At 51.1% G+C, this 23,949-nt stretch overlaps 1 protein-coding gene across 18 annotated transcripts in view; it reads right to left on the bottom strand.

The window, feature by feature from the left end:
- Positions 1-23,949, bottom strand: part of Obscn (obscurin, cytoskeletal calmodulin and titin-interacting RhoGEF) — a 129,245-nt gene that overhangs the window by 57,923 nt on the left and 47,373 nt on the right. For 17 of the 18 annotated variants that reach the window (XM_087211021.1, XM_087211027.1, XM_087211034.1 and 14 more), the window contains 17 exons: positions 22,057-22,332; positions 16,835-17,110; positions 12,930-13,205; positions 5,869-6,144; positions 4,622-4,900; positions 4,248-4,514; positions 3,862-4,131; positions 3,261-3,527; positions 2,707-2,973; positions 2,496-2,608; positions 2,259-2,412; positions 1,994-2,155; positions 1,813-1,917; positions 1,196-1,462; positions 723-992; positions 348-614; positions 9-275 (listed from right to left, as the gene is read on the bottom strand). In XM_087211021.1, the coding sequence (XP_087067147.1) occupies positions 9-275; positions 348-614; positions 723-992; positions 1,196-1,462; positions 1,813-1,917; positions 1,994-2,155; positions 2,259-2,412; positions 2,496-2,608; positions 2,707-2,973; positions 3,261-3,527; positions 3,862-4,131; positions 4,248-4,514; positions 4,622-4,900; positions 5,869-6,144; positions 12,930-13,205; positions 16,835-17,110; positions 22,057-22,332 (4,059 nt within the window). The remainder of the gene's footprint in view (positions 1-8; positions 276-347; positions 615-722; positions 993-1,195; positions 1,463-1,812; positions 1,918-1,993; positions 2,156-2,258; positions 2,413-2,495; positions 2,609-2,706; positions 2,974-3,260; positions 3,528-3,861; positions 4,132-4,247; positions 4,515-4,621; positions 4,901-5,868; positions 6,145-12,929; positions 13,206-16,834; positions 17,111-22,056; positions 22,333-23,949) is intronic. The other variant, XM_087211033.1, reaches the window with a different exon arrangement.

The raw sequence follows: 23,949 nt of genomic DNA, 5'->3' as shown, positions 1-23,949 counted from the left end.
CAGCTCACCTCGGACCACCAGCCGGGCTGCGGCTGACACCTTCGGGGAGCTGGCACGAATCATGCCTGCATCTGCCCGCCGGACACTCTTGAGTACAAGCGTGTGGCGCCGACCCTCGTGAATGATCTCGTGGAAGCTGTCATTATACAGCGGCATCCCATTGAGCGACCATTCAACCTCCTCATCCTCCTGGGACAGCTCACAGGAGAAGCAGGCCCGGCCCTCCTCGATGGCCTCAGTGTCCTGCAGCGGCTGTGTCACCTTCACCTCCCGTGCTGCACGGCACATGGGGACCTCAGCACCGCGCTCCAGGTCTGGCCCGGGCCCCCAGGCCCCACCCCACCTACCTTCCACAGTGACCTCAGCGCTGCTCTCTGCACTGCCCGCCTGGCACCTGTAGACACCAGCATCAGCGGGGCTGAGCCGCAGGACACGCAGCTCGGCCATCTGGCCCTCCAGCACCATCTTGAACTTCTCGGACGGGGTGATCGGCGTGTCATCCTTGTACCACTGCACGGCCTTGGGGGCTGGCCGGAAGTCACAGGACAGCACCACCGACTGCTGCTCGTGGCCCGCCTTGGGCTCCAGCGGCCGCACCAATGTGACAGGGATGTCTGCAGGCGGGGAGTGGGAGGGGATGAGGGCTACAAAGGCCACATCCAGCGGCCTTGAGACCAGCACCCCCAGGCCTCCCTGCACCCCTCTCCGGCCCTGCTGCTCACCCGAGACCACCAGGCGAGCGGAGGAGCGCGCCTTGCCAATGGTGAAGTGCACGGGCCCTGTCATGGTGGAGCAGGTCCTCCGCAGTGCCAGGCGGTGCACTGTCCCCTCCTGTTCCAGGCCCACGTTTGCCCCTGCCTGCAGCACCGTCTTGCCTAGCAGCCACTTGGGCAACTGCACGGAGGGGATGGAGATCTCACACTCGAACCAGGCAGGCGCGGGCTCCATCACTGTCACATCCTGCAGGCCCCGCACGATGGTGATGGACTGCTCTGTGGGCAGTGGGGCATCACGGTCACCACAGGTTTCACAGGGAAGACAGTGCCTTCCTGCAAGCTTGACATCCTCGGAGAACAGGTGCCCTTCCCACCATGGGTGCTCACATCTCCCCTGCTGTCAGGACGTCCCAGAGGTGGCTGTGGCAGGACCCCCAGGACCAGCCATGAACCGTGGGCACCCTCGGGAAAGCACTCACCTTCCACAAAGAGCTGGGCACTGGTCCTGACGTCACCAGCATCACAAGTGTAGGTGTCCTCGTCCTCAGGCTGCACGCTGCTGATGACCAGCTTGCGGTAGAGGCCGTCGCTGAGCATCTCGTACTTGGGGCCCGGGTGCAGCTCAACACCGTCCTTGAGCCACCGCACCTGGGCGCTAGCCCGGGACACCTGGCACTCGAGCACCCCGCGGTGCTTCTCCATGGCGATCTTGTCCCTCAGCGGGCGCAGCAGGGTCACCGGCAGCTCTGCAGCCAGCCAGAGGGCATCAGGTCAGCAGGCCAGGCATATGACCGACACCAGGGCGTGGCTGCAAAGGACTGCTGGGCCCCAAACAGCTCACGCTGCTCCCAGCCCAGCGTCCCTCCGAGGCTCTGCCTGCCGAACCCAACCTCCCCAGCACTGGAGGCAGCCTAGGAAGACCATTCATTCACTGCCACCAAAGAGACCCCACGTCCTTGCAGCCCCCCGGCTGCTCCTGCCCCTGTGGAAGAGGCGATGCTGCCTTTCTTCCTCCGAAGGCCTTGCTGTGCCCACCCTCGGGACAGTCCCAGGACAGCCACCCATTGGGTCCCTAAGCCTCGCCCAGCCCCCTCACCTTTCACTCGGAGCTGGGCTCGAGATTCTGCATTTTCAGCTACAAACCTGATCTCCCCTTCATCCTCCGCCAGGACCCTCCGGAACAGGAGAGTGCATGTCTGTCCTGAGGATGAAGGCCACTCAGCACCGGCAGGCAGACCTGTACCCCACCACGCCTCTGCAGGGAGCCCTCCTCGAACCTTCCTGGCGGATGCGCACGCTGTCACTTGGCCGCAGCTTCCTGCCCTTCAGAAACCACTGGCTAGGCACCTCGCAGTGAGACAGCTCACAGGAGAAGGCGGCGGGCTCTTTCTCCGCCACCTCCACGTCCTCCAGGGGCCTCACGATCTGGACCTGGCGGGCTGGGAGGCGAGGGAGGCCCCATCACCCCGAAGGCCAGGCATAGCCAGCAACCCGGTGCAGCACCTGATCCCACAGCCGAGGAGCCACTCGGGCCAGGCTCACCTTGCACCTCAAGGGAGGCAGAGCTCTGAGCGTCACCTGCGTCACACACGTACAGGCCCTGGTCCTCCAACTCGCAGCAGTAGATAACCAGGCTTCTCTGGGGGCCCTGGGCCATCATGCCCACAGCCTTGCCTGCCCTCAGCTCCAGGCCATCCTGCACAGGGAGCAAGCCTGGTCAGCCCTGGCCCTGCCCAGCTACCCAGCCACCCAGAGGCAGGGAGGGGCTGGGGAAGGCACCTTCAGCCAGCGCACAGTGACACTGGGTCGCGACAGCTCGCACTTCAGTGTCACCTTCTCTTTCTGGGTCACCACCACATCCTGCAGTGGCCGGCTGAAGGTCACAGGTAGCTCTGGGGGACAGGAGGAAGAGAAGGAAGACAGTGTTGGGTGCCTTCCAGAGTCCCACGGGTGTCGCCCCAGGGAAGAGGACATCCGCCAGCCCACTCACCAGTAACCACCAGCCTCGCCGAGGTCTGCACGCCTTCTGCCCGGAAGGCCACCAGCCCACTGTCCTGGGGCCGCAGCCCTGAGAGTGTGAGGCTGTGGACCTGGCCATTCACCAGCAGGTGGCACATGGGCCCTGGCTGCAGCTGCACACCATCCCGAGTCCAAATGCCCGCCACGTTGGGGTGCGACAGCTCCACCTCCATGGTGGCCATGCCCTGTTCCTTGGCCTCTAGTGCCTGCAGGCCTCGAACCAGGGCAACCTGGCACACTGCAGAGATGCAGGGGGCACTCGTGAGTCCCCACTGAAGACCTCGCTCACCTGCCTGGGCCAGCAGCACTTGGTCCCACAGTATGGCTATGCCCAGTCCAGTCTGTCCCCAGTGCAGCCCACCCTGGGCTGACCTCAGACTCACCCGGCCCCAGGACTTGCCAGGCTGAACACACACCCAAGAGTCCCAGGAGTTCTGTCCCACCTTGCAGCTCCCCACTCTGCCCTTCAACCCCCCAGCCTACTCCTCCCCTCCCACTCCCGCCTTGACCCCTTCCCTCACTCACTCTCCACTGTGAGCTTGGCTTGTGTCTTGTCATCTGGGGTCTCGCAGCCGTAGAAGCCGCGGTCAGCGAAGCCCACACTGAGCAGCACCAGGCGGTGGCAGGCGCCTTCCGCGTGGATCTCCACGTTGTCGCCGGGCTCCAGGGTGGCAGCGTTGCGCGTCCACCCGACCCGTGGCCAGGGCCGAGACAGCTCCACCTCCAAGGCCACGGAGCTCCCCTCCTGCACAGTCCGCGGTTCCAGCTTCCGTCGGAACAGCACAGGCGCCTCTGCACGTGAGGCAATGGTCACGCAGGGCCCCATGGGGAAACTCAGGCCCAGGGGCGGCCCCCTCCCAGCCCCAGGCCACGGGCGGCTCCAGATCAAAAAGTGGCTCACCCCAGGGTGCGTCCACACCACTCCCTCGCTTGGGAAGCTGCGTGGCTCCCTGCCTTGTGGTGTGGTCCTGGCTCCCGCCCGCGCTCGCACCCTGCCCAACTAGCTCCCTGTGCGCCTTCTCCAGGAAGCCTCCCTCCGCCAGGGGCGCTCGCAGGATTGCGCCCTCCCGCTCCCCAGCAGGCGCCCGGGCCCGGCCTTCGGTCCACCCCGCCCGGCGCGGCTCACCTCGCACCCGCAGAGCGGCAGAGCACGAGGCGCCCTCGGCGCGCGCGGTGATCTCGCCCGCGTCCCCGAGCGCCAGGCCCGCCAAGGTCAGGCTACAGCGCGCGCCTCTCTGCGACGTCACGAACTTCCCGCCGGGTTCCAGCGGGACGCCGTCCCGGAACCAGGCCACCTCCGCATCCTCGGGCGACACCGAGCACTCGAAGATGGCCTCGCCTCCCTCCTCGGCCACCACGGCCTTCAGTGGGGACGTGAACCGCACCGCGCGGGGCGCTGCGGGGGGGAGTGCGTGCTGGCAGGGCTCTCTGGGAACCCTGTCCCCCTGCGGGCCTGGACGCCCCGCCCGACCCACCCCTCCGGCCCCAAGGTGTCTCCCCCAACCCACGTACCCCGGACGTCCAGGCGCGCGCTCGTGCGCCCATCGCGGCTCTCGCACGTGTACTGCCCCGCGTCCTCGGCCCGCAGCCCCGACAGGGTCAGCGAGCGCACCTCGCCCTCCACCTCCATCCGGATCCGCTTTCCAGGCCGCAGCTCCGTGTCTCCACGACGCCAGACCACCTCTGCCTGTGCCGGGGTCAGCTCGCAGGCCAGCGTCACCAAGCCGCCCAGTTCCCCGGTGACCGGCGTCAGCGGCTTGGAGAACTGGGCAGCCACCTCTGCGGGCACGGCGGGGCTCAGACGACTCTGCACGCCCTGGGTCCCTGTCCCATTCGCCTTCGACCCGCACCAGGGGGTCCCCACGCCCGGGTCCCACCCTGCTCACCTTCCACTTGCACGGGGAAGTCCTGGTGCCTGTCCCCCACGCGGCACGTGTACACAGCACTGTCCAGCACTTGAGCGCCTCGCACAGTTAGTGTGTGGGTGTTGCCCACACTGTGACTCTCGTGGCGCTTGCTTCGGCGAATCTCCAAGCCATCCTTCAGCCAGGCCACCACTGCTGCTGAGGGTGTGGCCAGCCTGGCGTTCAGGACGATGTCTTCGTGTTCCTTGACCACCAGTGGCTCCCTGCGACCGGGCCTCTCAGCAACTTGGCTCTCCGGCTCTGGGGCAGGGGCAGTTAAGTGGCATGAGGTGGGAACCAGGGTGCCTGGCTCCCCTACCCAGCCCTCACTGTGGCCTCTGCATCCACCTCCAGGAGGGTTCAGGCCATACAAGGAATCCAGGAGAAGCCCTTGGGGCCACCAGCTCTGTCCCAGCCCAGGAGCAGACCCTGAAGGGAGGTGGGCAGCCAGGAAGGCCTGGGCTGTCAGGACTCCTTCAGCAAGGGCTGAAAAAGGCAAAGCTTGAGACCAAAGGGGAGGTTGCAGGGAAGAGGGCAAGCAGGTCACCCCAAAGTGCCATCCAGCAGAGCACTCGGGGCAACATGACCTGGATGGGTGATCGGGCACATCGGGGACAGGCCAAGCCAGGAGGCCAGTGTGGACAGCTCAGGACCCACACTCCCAACAAGCTGCTGAAATGTCCTCTTTGTTACAGGGTGGTGCCGGCACTGGCACTGTGAAGGCTCTGGGCCCCTCCTGCCACCCTCCCAGAGTAGGACTGTGTGTGCCACATAGATCCCACCCCCTGGAGTGCTGAGGGACAGAGATAGGGGGAGGAGAGAGCCTGGAGGCGAAGAGGCAGGACACCGTCCCACCAGGCCACCTCCGTGCAGCTGCACTGTCAGGACCCCAAGGCCAGAGGCCCTGGGAGTGGAGACAGGATCCCACAGCCCCAGGCAAGAGCCCATTCACACCAGCTAGCGGGGACTCTGTCCACAGACCCGGTTCAGCCTCTGTTGCTGACAAGACCCAGCCTGCAGCCCAGCCCCCTGCGGTTCACACGGGAGAAGGAGCTATGTCAGGTGGCAGGAGGAGAGTCTGCCTGATCACCATGTGGTATCTAAACACACTTCTGTCCACACACGCGGCCCAGCCACAGGTATGAGGGAGGGTACCACCAAGATCTGTCTGGTCACCAGCCAGGCTCACATCACCTCCAACAGCTAAGGTGGACCCCACAAGGACTGACCTGTGACGTCCAGGTGGAAGGAGACCTTCCGGCCCCCGGCCTCGCAGCTGTACTCCCCGGTGTCGGCCTCGCCCACCTGCTGCACCACCAGCTGCCGCCTGCAGCCCGTGGCCTCCACGCGCACCCTCGAGCTCGCGCCCAGCTTCTTCCCGTCCTTGTACCACGTCACCTCCGTCTTTGGCTGGGCCACCTCGCAGCTCAGCATGGCACTGGCCCCCGCCTCGGCCTGTACCTCGCTGTGGGCCGGCTGCTCCTTGGCAAATGCTGCCTTGGGCTCTGGGGACGGACAGGGACACGGGGTTAGGGACACCATCTGGGAGAGAAAGGCCCTGGGTCAGGCAGATGCAGAACAGAACCTGCAGGCTCTGCCCCAACTGTGGCCCTGGAGAAGTCTCATTGCCCCTCAGCATGTGCGGCACAACTTGTCCACCCAGCCCAGCCCAGCTCCATAGGGCTGGTCTGAGGACATGGGACAGGGTGCCCAGCACAGGCCCCTCAGAGAGGACTGTGGGTAGTGACGTGTGTACATCTGCCCCTTGGGGATGAGAAATCTCCAGGGACTGTCCAGGCCATGGCTCCTGCAGGGGTGGGTCCCCAAGGCCCCAGGGATGTACCTGGGAGCTGTATCTCCTGTGGTCTTCTATCAAATAGGTTTTTTACATGGATTTTCATATGTGGTACTTTCTCATTTCTTACTAAGTCTAATTCATCTTTTGTATAAATCATATTTGTGATTTCCACTTTTGTTTTTTGTAACTTTTATACTTTTTATTGGATTTTCTTCCTACCCATGAGATACAATATTGGCCAAAAGTGGTGATGGTTGGCAGCTCTATGTCACTCTCTACCTCAAAGCACAGAGCTCAGAGTCTCACTTGGTCATTTTTGTGCAATGCGACTTAACAAAGAATCACTTACTTGTATTTTGTTAAGGGTTTTATGGCATGATGGAAGACAAATTTTGTCAAACATTTCTTCTGAATGCCCAGTGTTAAATATAATCAAATAGTTTCTTCTGCACTTACTAAGATACTTTCATATTTTTGTTCAGTCAGATAAAGTCATGCTTTATACTGATTTTGTTTCCAACATTAAGCTAAACTTGTATTCCTGGACTGTGAATGTCTCCACAGCAAATGATCCTGCTACAGATTATTGGATTTGGCTTGCTAATATTTTAACAAACTGGCCTTGATAACCATGATGTACTGGCTTGAAGTATAAATCCTTACTTTCTGGTCACATTTCAGTATTCACGCTACACGGGCCTGGGATGTAGCTCAGTGGTGCCACACCTGCCTGGCAAGGGCAAGGTCCTAAATTTGATCCCCAGTACCAGGGGGAAAAACCCACAGTATGAATCCAAGGCTATCTACATAAGTAAAATTTGTATATCTCCTTTTCCTGAAAGAATTCCCAGGAATACAGAGTAATTAATTTGCACAATGTTTAGGAATTTACCACTGAGCCATTTGGCTTTGATACTGATCAGTCACTGAGAAAACAATTTTGTCTCCAGTTCTACTTTTTCACAGGTTGCAGAGTTATGTACATTAGCTACTTCTTCTTGAGTCAGTTTTGATCTAGTTTTTGAGAAATTGGGTAATTTATCAAAACTTTTCACATTTACTTGGATAAAACATTGCCATTTCTACTAAAATAATGTGCCAGGAAACAGATACTGTGGGGCCTAGGATCTGCACAAATCAATACAGGATCACATACAAGTTGAGAGCACCTGTATCCAAAATGCTTGGGGCAAGAAGTGTTTGAAGCCATTCTACATAATTTGGGGGGAAAATCATTTCACAATTAAATTATGATTAGGGTTATCTGAGGCCTCAATAGTCCTGTGATGCTGTGATGCTCAAGGGCAAGATTGCATCAGCTGAAGACATCCTGGGTCTTTGAGAAAAGAGTAGAAAGGTTTTACCTAGGGAGAGACAAATTTCTTATCACCTTAACTCGTCCCACCTACTGTTCTAAGAACATTTTGCCCATCTCACCATCCTAATCAATTTAAGCTCCTCATCAGCCTACGGTCCTCATTAGCATAAGATCCTCATAGTCATAGGATTACTGCCACCCTCCAAGACATCTGATACTTCCTCCAATTATAATAAGAGCCTGTCAATTTAGGATTATCACCCCCCTCTGAGTCATCAGATACTCCCTATGAACCCAATAAATAGTGACAAGCTCAGGGTGTCTTCGTCTTTGCTGCCCAGAGCAACACTGATTAGACCCAAAGCTCAGCTTCTTCTCTAAACCTTGTTTCCTGTCTTTATTCTTTAATTTGCTTTGTGTTCTAGTGGCTCACAGGAGACCAGGACTCACTGCAGGCGTTCTGGTAACATCCTCTTTCTCATTCCCTACAAAGAATTTTTTTGGATTTCAGAATACTGACATACAAGTGCTGAGATTTACTGGGGACAAGAGGCAATTCTAAACACGGAACTCATTTATATTTCACAAACACAAAGGCTGAAGGTAATTTTCTACAATATATTTAATAATTTGGTATATGAAACTGTGTCCTGGTCTGGAATTTTCCACCATTGGGATTACATCAGTGAAGTGAAGTCTCTGATTTTGGAGCAGGTGGGAGTTTTGGGTTAGGGATGCTGATCATGGTGACCCCACCCACTGCTGTGTGGGCATTCAGAAGCCACAGCTGGACCACCGCCACTTCTACAGAGAAGTTCAGCTCTGCTACCACTAATAAAACAGAGCTGGTGCCCAGACTTCTCTGTGGGTCAGCCAGGGGTGCAGACCATGGAATCCTTAGGGAAACACTGTGAAATAAACACTGCCTTGCCAGGCAGCAACTTAATTTACCAAAGTGTCCCACAGTGAGACATTTAGGAGCCACTAAAGTGGAATGTCAAGAATAAACAAACCCCAAGGCTCCTATGGCAGAGAAGCTCAGCCAGTCCCAGCACCCAGAAGGAAGCTCCCCGCCTCCATCCCAGGCTCCTAGGGCAGAGAAGGTGAGCCAGTCCCAGCACCCGAAAGGAAGCTCCCCGCCTCCATCCCAAGCTCCTAGGGCAGAGAAGCTCAGCTGGTCCCAGCACCTGGAAGGAAGCTCCCCTGCTGCCATCCCAAGCTCCTAGGGCAGACAAGGTGAGCCGCGTGGGCACCAGAAGCACTGCCCCCCCACCATGGAAATGAGAAAACATATAAACAAGCCTCAAAAACAGACTTCTGGATCACCTACAGCTACCCCAAAGGGAAACGAGATGGAACAGTCTGATACTCAACCACCTGGACTCTCTGAACTGGCAACAAAAGAGGATCTGGGAAAAATGAAATCAGAAATAATTACTCAGATAACGCAAAGATTTTCCTCATGGTGCAAGACATGATTAATAAATCTAGAGAGGACACAGATAAAAAAAATAGAGGATCTGAGAAACATGATAGAATCCTACCATAGGAAACAAATGGAATACATAAAACAGATACAAACAGATTTCCAAGAGATTAAAAACTCCATCAAAAGTCTGCACATCAGAATGAACCAATGTGAGGATAGAATTTCACATATAGAAGATAAGATTGCAATTAATGAGGAGGAAAAGAAAAATTCCTTTAAAATTGTAAGGGAACATGAGAAATCAATCCAGCAGCTGCTAGACGATGCAAAGAAGAATAACATAAGACTGATTGGAATCAATGAAGAAAGAGGAGAGAGTGCAGATGATATAAAAAACTCTTCACAGAAGTGATGGCAGAAAACTTCCCAAGGAGGGGAAAAGAACTTGACCTACAGATAAATGAGGCATATAGGACTCCAAATAGCCTTGATTAAGAAAATCTACACATAGGCATATAATAGTTAGGATTCCAGAAATCCAACTGAAGAACAAAATTCTACAAGCAGTGAGAGAAAAGAAACAAATCACATACAAAGAAAAGCCCATCAGAATCACAGCAGACTTCTCAATGCAAACTCTCAAGGCAAGAAGAGCTTGGAGTGATGTATTTCAAGCCCTAAAGGAAAACAGCCTCCAACCCAGATTGATGTACCCTGCAAAACTATCTTTCAAAATTGAGGGAGAAATAAGATACTTTCATGACAAAGAGCACCTCAGGAACTTCATTAATACCAAACTGGCACTCCCCAAAATTTTAGACAATACCCTAGGAAAAGACAGTGAGGATCACAACCCCAGGAAACCCAGCAGAATGAATCCATTGGGCGTGACAAATTAAACCCAAAGGGGGAGAATCCAACAAAAAGAAAAAGTCATGACAAGGCTTTTAAAACTTTTAACTTCATCTCCCTAATGAGTGTATAATTCAATCTTGTTATTGTACTGATTAGTATTTTTCTGATTCTAGAGTTGCACACCATTCCTTGTGCTATACTGGCTATTTATCATCTTCTTATGTCTACATTTTAACTGGGTTGTCTATTAATGAGCTCTAAGAATTCTTTATATACTCTGGTCATAGGTTATATGCATTGTAAATATGGTCTGTTTAAGGACTACTTTTCATTTTAACGATGTCATTTAAAGTTCTAAATTTTGATGGAATCTCATTTATCAATTTTTTTCTTTTATACATCATGTTTTTTGTATCCTAGGTAGTTCTTGCCTACCCTGAATTCATAAATATTTTCCCTTATAATTTCTTCTTGAAGTTTTATACTTTTAGGCTTTCTTATTGAGGTTCATAGATCCCTTCAAGTTATTTTCATGTATAGAAATAAAGGGTTGAGGTTGATTTTTTATATACGGATACCAGGTGTTCTAGTGCCGTTTGCTGAAAACACTATCTCTTCCTCGGCTCTTGAATTGAGTTTATATTCTATAAAATGCTAATGTTAAATAATCTTTCAAAACTCAGTGCACCATATATGTGTGGTTCTATTTCTAGATTCTCTGTTTTATTCAAATGATCTATATGTCTTTCCTTACACCAACACTGCCTTGATTACTGTAGCTTTAGAAGAAGTCTTAAAATTAGGTACTAAACGTCTTCCAACACTGTTTTTGTTTTTGTTTTTAACTTTTCTAGGTCCTTTGTACTTCTACATAACTTTTAAATTTCAATATCCAATTCTTCATTTATAGCAAGTATACACAGACCTGAATTTTTATATATACCTTGTGTTTTCTAATCCTGCTAAACTCAAGCACAAGTTCTAGGGGCTACTAGAGATTTCTTAGTATTTTCTCTGTAGATGATCATTTCATCTACATATAAAGATTTTGCATCTGCTGTGCCAATCCTAACCTAGTTGTGTCATTTTATTGCCAGACTATTTTGGTTTGATCTTATGTTTCAAAGTTTAATGGACAGATAAAGAGTAAGCATATCTGCCCTTGTTCCCTACCTTAAGGAGAAAGCATATCTGCCCTTGTTCCCTACCTTAAGGAGAAAGCATTGTATCTTCTTCATTTATATAAGGCGTTCTCGCTGGAAGTATGGAGTACATGTCTTTAATCTGTTGAGAAGTTTCGGTTCTACTTCTAGTCTCCTGATAGCTTTTATCATGAACAGCTGTAGAATTTAGTCCAATACTTTTTCTCCAACTACTGACAGGATCATATGGCTTTTTCCTTTCCTCTGTTAAAATGATGACTTTTGGGGTGGATCTTCCAAAGCTGAACCAACACTGCCCTCCCTAGAACAAAACCACTTTCTACATTCTGCCAGATCTGACTTCCAATAGTTTGTTTTGTTAAACAAATTTCTATCTATGTTCATACTTTTTTCTTCTATTATCTTTATCCAGTTTTAGGATTAGCACAATGTTGAGTTCCTAAAATGAGGGGAGAAGTGTTCCTTCTTTTTTCTGCTTTAATTGTTTGATATAATTTATTAGTTAAAATGTATAGCCTGCTGTTGTCATACAGGTAGGTTTTCAAGCTAGGAATATACTTTCTTTAATAGGTGCTATTCAAATTTTATATTCCTCCAGAGTTAAGTTTCATTAATTTGTCTTCCAAGGTACTTCTTAGAAGTTGTCAAATTTATTTCAAAAAAGATTTTTGTAATATGCTTTTTATATCCTTTTACATTCTGTAAAATCTGTGGTAATGTCTCCTAGATCTTAATATTGTAATTTAAAAAATGTATAACTGATATTGTGTAACAGGAAGAAAAGGTCTAAAAGAGCAGGGGAATTGGGAGGGATAGGGGAAGGGAAAAAAGGGAAAGGAAAAATATGAGAAGAGGAAAAAAAATGGAAACAAGGTCTTTGCAAATAGGGAAGGGTGGAGGGGGTGAAGGGAGGGCTGGGGAAGGGGAAAAAAAATAAGAACCAAGAGACTCATGTAATGGTACAAGATCCCAGTGATGAATGTAACTGTATTTTATACCTAAAATGTACCAATAAAGTTAATGGGGAAAAAAAAAAAAAAGAATAAACAAACCCTGGGTGCAGAAAACTACTGTCCTCATTGCACGGCATGTTTCCTGCCAGGAGAACCTGGGAAAACCACAAAAACATCTTTTGCACAAATGAGAAATTGTTACCAAAAAGGAAAAAAAAAAAAAAACCTCAAGTACTCCCTCTAATTTAGCTGCTCTCAGTCAACTTAAAATCACTAATCTTGGAAGTCACAGAGCTGGGCAATGCAGTGAAGCCGTGAATGGAGCAGCCAGGGCTCTGAATTCACGGGCAACGTGGGAGGAAGATTCCAGACAACTAAATACCTGACCCTAAGATCCCCCATGCAGTGTTGAAGATCCACACAAGACTGAGAGGCTGAACTCTGCCCTCACTCTGAAGTTCAATGACCCAAACAAATTGATAAAAAGAAGACTCATAGGGCTGGGAAGGGCTCAGGTAGCTGTTGGGGGCAGCCAGGAGAGACATCTGGTTGACCTCAACCACAGGCACCAGTATGCTGGGGGCAGGTCACTTACATCACCACATGAAGACATCATGTGGCCTTCTATACACGCCATCCTTAGCACACTAGCTCAGACACAGGCTGACAGGGAAGACAGACCAAACCAAGCTCCATAGAGAAAAAATCAAGGTCTGTTACGGTCACCAGCTAGGCTCACTTCCAATAGCTAAGGTGGACCCCATGAGGACTGACCTGTGATGTCCAGGTGGAACAAGACCTTCCGGTCCCCGGCCTCGCAGCTGTACTCCCCGGCGTCGGCCTCACCCGCCTGCTGCACCACCAGCTGCCGCCTGCAGCCCGTGGCCTCCATGCGCACCCTTGAGCTCGCGCCCAGCTTCTTCCCGTCCTTGTACCATGTCACCTCTGTCTTTTCCTGGGCCACCTCGCAGCTCAGTGTGGCGCTGGTCCCCGCCTCGGCCTGCACCTCGCTGCAAGCTGGCTGTTCCTTGGTGAACGCCACCTTGGGCTCTGGGGACACATGGGGGGACACAGGGTCAGAGACACTGTCAGGCCAGGAGAATACAGGGCAGGAAGGCCTAGGCCCAGCAGCTGCAGAGCTGTGGCCCTGGAGAAACCCCAGTGCCCCTCAGCATGTGCAGCACAATCTTCCTATGCAGCCCTACCAGGCTCCATCGGGCTGATCAGGGACAGTGACAGGGAGTCCAGCACAGGCCCCTCAGGGAGGATGGTGGGAGGTGGCACGATACACTCGCCCCTCAGAAAACAGGAGTCTCCAGGGACAGTACAGGGGATAGGCTTCTGCAGGGCTGGGTCTCTGACATCCAGGCCCTACACTTGGAGCTGTATCTCCCATGTCCTTCCTGGTGCCTCAGGGAGGGAGCAACTCTGTCACTGATTGGTCCCTAGAGCTTGCACTTCTATCCTGCGACTCTTACTCAATCAACACTGTTATCTGTTCTTTTCTACTCATTTTAGGTGCTCTGCATAATTTATACACTGGAGCTCTAACCATTGTGTGTATGAGCATTGTTCCCTCTTGGTTCCTTGCCTTTCTCTCTTTCATGTTCCTTGGGATGGCATAAAGCTCTTCCTGGCAGTTATGGTAAGAATGTGACTGTCCTTTGTAGTGAGTGTATTTATATCCTAGTTAAGAAAACTGAGTACCTGAGGTTATAAAATAATCCACATCCTCTGCTAAGAACTGGTTTTACCTTCACCTCAGGCTCCATGGGGCATCTGGACAGATGTCTGTGTGGCATGGGAGAGACAGGGCTTTATTTCCCACGCACAGATGAAGGCAGAGATCTCAGATGGTCACCTAGAAGCCATGTCTTTCCTTGTCTCCTATTACTGTGGTGCAGGAAAGCAGGGACGTGATTCTGCTCAGGGAAGTTTCCTGCCTCCTTTCCTATTCCTCTGCCCTGTTTATCTCTCCTACACTGAACCCAGCTGTCCTCATTATGGCAGCCATTTACTAGCCTGGAGCCTGGAACAGCAAACGTTTTCACTCTTTGGGAGGACTCAGGCTCCACTGCTCTTTGGAATGGACTTATACTTCTCACACACCCCAAAAGAGATGCCCTTGGACAAGCATCAGGAATGCACAGCTTTGTGTCATCTATGAGAATCTCACCAGGGGTTAGAGGTACTATATTTTCTTCCGGAAATATTCGATAATCTCCCCTTCGGAGGGATGTTTCATTAGACATGGAATAAGAGGCAGGATACATGGCATGGTCTGGTAAATTCTAAGATGTCCTTTTCCAACTCTCTGTCACAAGTCCCTCAGTACAAAAGTGTTTGTCCTGGTATCTCTGAAGCCTACTTTCCCTTTCTTCAAATGTGTTCTTCCTCCACACCCCTTCTTAATGCCTGTGTAGTGCTAGGCAGGAGCCAGTACAGCAGGCCCTCTGAAATCTCCCATCAGTGGAAATCCTCCCAGACAACGTATTAACATGGGGCATTTGTTGCTGTTCTCTGTGGAACTCTCATCAAATTTAGGGCAAATCCTTTCATTATTAGTTTAAGAATTTTGTTTCTGGGGCTAGAAATGGAGCCCAAGGTCTCCTCATCAAAGGCAGGCACTCTACTTCCCTGAGCTCCCTCCCAGCCCCAGGAATTTCTTAACCTGAGTGAACGCTAAGGTTTGTAAATCTCTGCTAGATATGCTGTATGAATTTTGCCAACCAATTTAACCCTGCATTTATTGACATCAACACAAGCTTCCCCCTTTTAACCTCAGTGCCAGATTGTACTCATTTCCTAATATACTGCTGGTAGACTGACTCTGAGCTCCTGGATGATGACCTCGCCCCAGGGTACTATGCTCTCGACATTGTCCCATTTTTTCCAATGTTTTCTATAGGATTTCTTTTTTTCTTTTTGTAGTTCTGTGGATTAAATCTAAAGCCTTTGTATTTTTATTTAAACAAGGTCTGGATAAGTCACTAAGTTGCTCAAGCTCTGCTCAAATTTGTAGTCCTCTTAACACTGCTTCCCAGAGTGCTGGCATTACAGGCATATACCACCACCCCAGGCTTGTACAGGATTTTGACTTTTAAGTACCAGCTAGGGCCGGAGATTTAGCTCAGTGGTATCACCACCTGCCTCACAAGCACAAGGTTCTGAGTTCAATCCCTGGTACCAAAAAAAAAAAAAAAAAAAAAAAGAACAAAGTCCAAGCTAGAGACCTAGGATTTGGACTTTAGAATCCAAGCTAGAGGGCCGGGGATTCAGCTCAGTGGTTCAACCGCCTGCCTCGCAAGTGCAAGGTCCTGAGTTCGATCCCCAGTACCAAGAAAAAGAAAAAAGAAAAAAAAATCTGAATGCAGAATCCAAGCTAGAGACCTAGCTTTTATTTTTTTATTTCTTTGGGGTTCGTTTTTTGTTGTTTTTTGGTTTTGTTTTTTGAGACAGGGTCTCCCTATGTAGTTCAGGCTGGCCTTGAACTCACTATGCAGCCCAGGCTGGCCTCAAACTCCCAGTGATCCTCCTGCCTCAGCCTCCTGAGTGCTGGGATTACAGGCATGCAGCACCACACCCGGCCGTTAGAGTCCATAAGAAAAGGGCATTTGAATTTTTAATACTGTGTCAGGTTTTGGTATCAATATTATACAACCTACCCAAAATGAGTTGAGAGTATATATCCCACTCCTGTTTTCTGGAAGAATCACTCTGAACACAGAATACATTCTTTCTGGATACTTGGTACAGTTTACCCACAGACACTGGATGTAGACTTCCTTCTATGAGATTTTTATAATCAGGGTTCCATTTCTTTAAAAGGTTATTGGATTGTTTGAGTTCTTTTACCCTTGTGTAAGCTTTAATGCAGTTTTCCAGGAATTGGCCAGCCTGTAAAAACTTTTCAAATTTGTTGCACAAAATTATGTCATAGTGCAAATAACTTGTCAGAAAGATGCACGGTGGGTGACTGGTTTTGTACGCATAACAAGCCACTGCACAGGGATGTGAAAGAGAATCACAGACCCAGCAGTGTGTGAAGCAGCTTCTCTACCAGTCCTCTGCTCTTGCTTGTATGGCACGGCCACTGCCCCTAGATACATACCCAGACCTCGCCACATGGAGGTGCAGACAGCGATTCTAGATCCATAATAAAGGGGAAGAAGATTCCGACACTACACTCTGATATCCCAAAGTCAAGCCTGGTAAGTCCAAGGACAACTGGGAGGCATCAAAATGTCCTCTGAACAGATTCAAAGAAACTGGAAAACCTAGCTGGAGAGAGCTTTCATGGCATGCAGGATGAGGGCACCTGAGAGCTGCACAGCAAGGAAAAGGAGGGTCCCAGGGACACAGGAGGGGACATCTGGTCTATCCCAGATCACAGGGCCAGCGAGCCACAGCCCTGGACACTGGGACTCAGAGAGGCGGTAAGTGGTGCTGGAACAAAGGACCAAGCTTCAGTGCCTGAAATCAGCTCTGCAGATGAGCGAGAGACCCCATCCTTCCACATGTACCCTGCCCACCGGCTCCACCAGCTCAGCACCAGCATAAAAGGGAAGAGAGATATTGCAGATATGAAGAGAAGAATGCTAATACAAAGGCCATTGGTCAGCTGTGGCTTAAAGCCAGAGTCCCTCCACCAAAGCCACGTGGTTCCCCCAAGAACTGACCTGTGACGTCCAGGCGGAAGGAGACCTTCTGGCCCCCGGCCTCGCAGCTGTACTCCCCAGCGTCGGCCTCGCCCGCCTGCTGCACCACCAGCTGCCGCCTGCAGCCCGTGGCCTCCACGCGCACCCTCGAGCTCGCGCCCAGCTTCTTCCCGTCCTTGTACCACGTCACCTCCGTCTTTGCCTGGGCCACCTCGCAGCTCAGCGTGGCGCTGGCCCCCACCTCAGCCTGCAACTCGCTGCGGGCCGGCTGCTCCTTGGCGAACACCACCTTGGGCACTGGGGACACAAGCCAGAGACATCAGCAGGCCATGAGGCTGTAGAGCAGGAAAAGCAAGAGGGGCTGCTTCAGGACAAAACCTGTGGGCTCTGCTCCAGCTGTGGGCCTGGAAAAGCCCCCGGGCCTCCCAGCACAAACAGCACAGTCCATTCACACAGCCTGACCCGGCTCCACGGCGCTGAGCTGGGTCAGTGAGGGTCTCCAACACAGGCTCTTCTGGGGAGACTGCAGAGGTGATGCTGTGCACCTGCCCCTTGGGGACAAGGAGTCACCAGGGACAGTGCAGGACACAATGCCCACAGGTTGAGTCCCCAAGGCCCAGGTGCTGCACCTGGGGCGGCACTTCCTAGAGCCTTCTGTATGGTGCCCTGGCAGTGGAGACCTCTGGTCTTCCAGGCCATTACTGTTTTCTCTTCTGTTCTGTTACTGCTCAAGGGCTGTGCCCTATTTTTAACAGCACCACACTTTTGGCTCTTACCATTCTTTTTCTCTTTTTTTTTTGGTACCAGGGATCAAACTCAGAACCTTGCACTTGCAAGGCCGGCAGCAGAACCACTGGGCTAAATCCCCAGCCCAAAGTTTTTTGGGTTTTTTTTGTACCAGGGATCAAACTCAGGACCTTGTACTTGTAAGGCAGGCGGTAGAACCACTGAGCTAAATCCCCAGCCCTCGGGTCTTTATATAATTATAATTATATGCTAAAGTGCTGACATTTGTGTACATTACACCTATCTTTTCTACCTGTGTGCTTTGCCTTTGGACTCCCTCATGGTATCCTCCCATGCATCAAGTTATCTCTTTCATTGGGGACAAGTGTCTCCACTTGTCTTCATGCCTAGTGCATTTATGTTCTGTTCAAGAAACCTGCTATTAGCATGAAGTGATCAAATAATCTATCGTATCTGGTAAGAGCCTGCTTTACCTCCACGTGCACTGGGTTTTTCTGTGCTGAAGTGGAGGTCCGAGTCTATTTTATGTTTTCCCTATGGCTAATGATCTCACCACCATTTTTAAAAGACCATTCTGTCACTACAGCTCACACTAACACCAGAGTTAAAAAGAGAAAGAGAGAAAAGGAAGGAAGGGAGGAGGGAGGGAGGGAAGGAGGGGCAAGGAAACAAGGCTGGAAGGAAGGACAAAGGAAGGCAGGCAGAAGGAAGGAAGGAGGGAAGGAGGTTGTCCACAAGGTGTTCTGAACTCACAACCCCACTGTTGGGTCCATCCGCCTAGCCCAGCTTTCAGACCTGTCTGCATCACTGTGGCTTTTAAGAAAGCCCTGCTAAATAAACATATGAAAAAATGTTCAACATCACATGGTCATTCGAGAGATGCAGAAGAAAACAACACTGAGATTCCACCTCACCCCAGAAAGAATGGCTGCTATCAAGAAATCAACCAAGAACAAACGCTGGCGGGGCTGTGGAGAGAAAGGAACCCTTCTCCATTGTTGGTGGGAGTCCAGACTGGTGCAACCACTGTGGAAATCAGTATGGAGATACCTCAAAGAACTAGGGCTAGAGGTCTCATTTGACCCAGCTATTCCCCTGCTGGGTATCTTCCCCAAAGAATTAAAAGAGTCATACCACAGTGATATATGTGCACCCACATTTATAGCAGCACAGTTTGTGATAGCTAAAGCTTGGAAGCAGTCCACGTGCCCATCAACTGAGGATTGGATAAAGAAGATGTGGGGATTTTTTTTATAAAATGGAGTACTACTCAGCCACAGAAAGATAAACTTGAGAACATTTATAGCTAAATGGATGGACCTTGAGGCTATACTCTTAAGTGAAATAAGTAAGCACACACGTGTACAGACCGAATTCTTTCTCTAGTGTGAGAAACTAAGGGTGTAAGTGAGGACCAAAATGTATAACAGGTCGTGTGAAACAGGAAGAAAATGTTCAAAGGGGAAGGGGAACTGGGGTGGGGGGCAGGGGTAAGGAAAGAAGGGAAAGAGAAAAAACTGGGAAAATGGAAACAAAGCTTCTATATGCAGGGAGAGGCGGAGGGCCTGAAGGGAGGGAAGGGAAATGGGAAAAAACAAGAGCCAAGATACATCACTCTATCAGTACAAATTCCCAAGGATGAATGCGATCATAATGTATACCTAAAATGTGCCAATAAACTTAATGAATAGAACAAAAGAAAAAAGAAAGTCCTGCTAGCTGACAAGGCCAATGTCCTCCGGTTATCTTTGTGTGTGGCTTCTCAAGACTCACATGTGGAAGGAAGTGTCACTTCCAATTCAGCTGGTACTGAATATTTTCAGCTCTTCTACAGATGTCTAGCCATGTATTTTTATCTATTTTGCTGTCTCTCAGCAATGTTTAACAATTTTCACCAACAATGTGTCTAAACAGGTCTTATTAGATTGACTGATATAACATGACACTTTTCACACCATCATAAATTTTTGAAAAGTTAATTTCCCATCATCTGCCTGTTTCCAATAATTTAAATTTCTTTTTTTGTTGTTGTTGTTGTTTTGTTGTTTTTGCAGAGTGTTTTGTTTTGAGACTCTGTCAAGTCTATGTAGTTCAGGCTGGTCTTGAACTCACTATGGAGCCCAGGCTGGCCTTAAACTTGTGGTGATCCCCCTGCCTCAGCCTCTCAAGTGCCTGAATTATAGGTGTGCACCACCAGGCCCAGCTAAGTGTTTTCTGTCTATTGCTTTCTTCATGTAGGAGCCATTCCCAATTCTCTTACCAGTCCAACAATTAATTTTCAGGATAACCGTATCATCCACAAGTGCCAGTTGGCTTTGTCATGTCTTACATCTTTCCTTTTACTATCCTCCCAGCTGTGCGACCTACTGGACAGAACATGGCTGAAATACTGGCTTCCCTGCCTTCCACCCCATCTCAAAGGCAACATTCAAGGTTGTGCCAGCTGCCGGCAGGCTGGTTCTTTGCCTTAAATTCTTGGTGAAAGAATTCAGTCTAGAGACAGAAAAGCACTGTGAATACAAAGGAGAATCTATGCAAAGAAAAAGCAGCCTAAGGCATACTAAGTACAGTCTCAGGGAGCGGGTGGGCAGAGGGAGGTCACTTCTGGGGCTCGGGACAACAGTTACCACCAATGCTGTTTCTGTGGTGATCATGCCATGACATTTCATCTCAGAAGCACCCGGGAAAGTCTGTACCTCATTTGCTGCAAAACATACTATTTGTTCTCCTCACATGCTCAACATTTTAAAAGTGTACTACTGTCCCAGGGGATTGAATCACATGAGATGGTTTCAAAAGAAACAAAGGAAAAGATTTTCATCTTAGGCAGGTCCTCCTTTAACGTGGGTGCCTTGGGTAGATCTTGAGACGTGACTTGCGTTTGCATTTGTTATTGGTAGGCCACTGCCTGCAGCCTCGGGCAGTGCTGAAGGCTGGGCAGTGTGGCATGAGGAAAAGTGGCCTCGGTGGCCACAGTGTGGCCACACACGCTGACTTGAAGTTTCGTTGTGAAGGGCAGGGACGGTGGGGCGTGAGCTCTCGTGGTGATTACGACTGCGCTGCACACTGAGGTCTTCGTTTCCTACCGATGCAAAGCTTGTCACTTTGTGCCCTCAGCGCTCAGGCCCACTGATGTCCAGCAGTTCCACTGTATGTGTGGTAATAGTTTTTAATCTACCTTTTGCTAAAGTAAGAAAGAACCCTTCTGTTTATACTTTTCTAGGAAATGTGTAGCATGAACTGATGCTAAACATTATCAAATACATCTTCTAGGGTGTTGTGTTCTATCACATGCTTCTACTCTGTTCACAGTGTCTCTGCCATACCTTCTTTCCTCCTACCTGTTAATGCTGAACTTTGGGTCGATTAACTAACACTTCCAAAGTTAAAGCAGCCCTGCGGTCCTGGACTCTGGTTTTTCTTATAGTGTACTGTCCTCCAGATAAATTGCTCAATGCACTCTGCCAAAACTTGGTTTAAAATGTTGAACTTGATGTCAGTAAGAAGTTGGACAATTGTATTCTTCATATTGTCCTTGTCAGATGCCTGTATTAGTGATATGTTACTGATACAAGATGAATTGCAGAGGTGCTAGAAGAATTTTTATAGATATGGTGCAACTGATTTCCAGAATATTTGGTACAATTTTCTAGTAGATCCACTGGGATTAGATGATGCTCTCTGAGGAGATCATTTATTATGGGTACATTTTTTTAAAAAATTAGAAGACATTCAACTTTTCTATTTCTTCTTGTGTGAGTTTTGCTACCATTTTCCAGGAATGGACAATAAGCCAAACTTCAAACTCACTTGCATATGTTGAAGTGCCAGGAGGAGTGGATGCACATGGGTCAAGGGGGTAGGTAGCTCTGTGTGACAGACACAGTTTCACTTTCCGTGGCCAGGACTACTAAACTCAGGCTCCACAAAGTGTGCTCATATGGTGTCCTTTCCATTTCTGAATGTGGAATCCACTCACAAAGGGAACACAGACACAGAATGTTCTAACCAAGTCAAAGTGGAAACAAGACTTGCTTTGGAAAGAGAGCTCCAGACCTTGCCGCCTAGCCACTCAAATCCACCAGCCCCTGCCCTCCAGTTCCACGGACGATACAACAAAACTGGATCCAGACGTGGAAAGAGATGAGAACGCACAGGGAGCCCCCAGACCCACAAGGAGGAGGGAGCCTGTCCCAGACACCTGGAATGCAGGTGATGCACCATTGCCAGGTGAGACAGCTGTCACCTTCGGCCCATGTGCAGGGCTGGCCTGAGTCCACAGCCAAGGCACTGTGGCTACCAGCAGGTGCTGAGCAAGCAAGACTGACAATGCCCCGAGGAAACACAGCTCGGGGAAGGGAGGAGCCTTCACAGAGCCCATGCAGCCTCTGTGCCTATGGCCTAACCCTAACAGAGACAGTGACAGTCGACTGGGAGAAGCAAGGGGCCCACTGGGAAGGCTCATGTCATACATAAGATGGCCAACAAGGACTGACCTGTGACGTCCAGGCGGAAGGAGACCTTCCGGCCCCCGGCCTCGCAGCTGTACTCCCCGGTGTCGGCCTCGCCTGCCTGCTGCACCACCAGCTGCCGCCTACAGCCCGTGGCCTCCACGCGCACCCTCGAGCTCGCACCCAGCTTCTTCCCGTCCTTGTACCACGTCACCTCCGTCTTTGGCTGGGCCACCTCACAGCTCAGTGTGGCGCTGGCCCCCGCCTCGGCCTGCACCTCGCTGTGGGCCGGCTGCTCCTTGGCAAACACCACCTTCGGTTCTGGGGGCAGAGTCAGTGGCACTGTCAGGCCAGGGGCCACAGGGCAGGGATGCCAGGCAGGGCGGCTGCAGAACAGAACCTGGGGCTCTGCTCCAGCTGTGGCCCTGGAGAAGCCTCCCCACCCCGGGCCTCCCAGCACCAGCAGCACAGTCCCCCCACACACCTTGGCCTGGCTCCACTGGGCTGACAAGGCATGGGGGTCAGGGTCTCCAGCACAGGGCCCTCAGAGAAGACTGGGGGAGGCGGTGCTGTCCACCTGCCCCTCGGGACAAGGAGTCCCCATGACAGTGCCGGGCACGGCTCCCTGAGTGCGGAGCTGTTTCCCTGAGGCCCAGGCGCTGCACCTGGGCCTGCACCTCCCAGGCCATCTGTGCAAAGTCTTGGCAGTGAAGGCCTCTGCTGCTGGCCCACAGGTGCTTGTTCCCTGCTGTCGCTGTCCAAGGGCACTGCCGTCCCCGCAGCCCAGCCTCCCGAGTGGCTCAGGAGCTCCACTCCCAGGCATGGCACAGGATGCCTGCCCTGTGAAGCTGCTAGGCTCGGGGGTGGCCGCCCCCCAGTCTCCTATTCTGGAGGCTAGGCCCTGCTTGGAGGTGCTGAGTGGGGAACTTCTAAGAGGTGTGGCCCAAGGGAAGCTCCAGCCTCACAAATGGGTCACTGCTGGCCTCGAGGAGTGGATTAGTTCTCACACAGGCTGCTGCTTTGAATGCCACCTCCTTGGTCCCCTCTGCATGTGACTGGCCCCTTTTCTGCATCACCATGTGCCAAAGCAGATGGACCTCGCCAGGATGCCACTTCATGCCATTTGGACCTTCCAGCCACAAAACTGTGGGCCCGATAGACCTATGTGGTCTGTAAGTTCTCCAGCCTCCACTACTGTACTACAGCAACACAAAGAAGACTACTGTGGATGTCTTCTTGTGCACCACATTTTCATCCTAACAGAGACAGGTGAGGCGTCCTTGCTTCCCTGAAGTTGGGTCACTTGTTGTCTGTCAGAAATCCTTCCCTACAGGAAGTCTTCAAGCACCCTGTGCCATCATCTCCAAGTCCTGTGGTCTCACTGGGACACCAAAGCTCCTACTCACCTGAAGTGGAACCTGTAAGTGCTGTAAACTACCAGAAAACTTACCGTTTCCATGTGGATTAATGCCCCAAAACGTTGAGGGCATGACAGTGCTCTCTCTAGTGCTTACATGGGTGTAAAAGACACAGGGTGGGCGGACATGGGGTGCACCCACGTCTGGGCCTGGCCCTGGGCTCAATCTTCTACTCTCTTTACTTTGGTGGCCGGAAGTCTTTGACACTGCAGCTTTGTGACCATCCCTGGTGAGGCTGGGAAATGGTCACACTCTCCTCTCTGAAGGCATGGGTCACACATGGCTTTGGAATCTATGTGTCAACTGCCAATACCCACACACTCTGTGTGGAATCATGTTTGGATTTTGAGGCTAAACAATCATCTTTCATTATTCTGTGTATTCATATCCATTTCTTTAAACATCTCTTAATAGCTCTCAAAGGTGTTTCATTTCCCCCTGCAGAGCTCTTACACATACAGCTTTTACACTTGGAATCAGGAACGCAGTGCTTTTTATGTAGACACACAGAGGACCCTGA

This window comes from Heterocephalus glaber, unplaced genomic scaffold (assembly GCF_053883595.1).
Source record: "Heterocephalus glaber isolate CG9 unplaced genomic scaffold, H.glaber_assembly_v1.0 deba00001272, whole genome shotgun sequence".
NCBI lineage: Eukaryota > Metazoa > Chordata > Mammalia > Rodentia > Bathyergidae > Heterocephalus > Heterocephalus glaber.
This window is presented reverse-complemented; position numbering and strand designations above follow the sequence as displayed.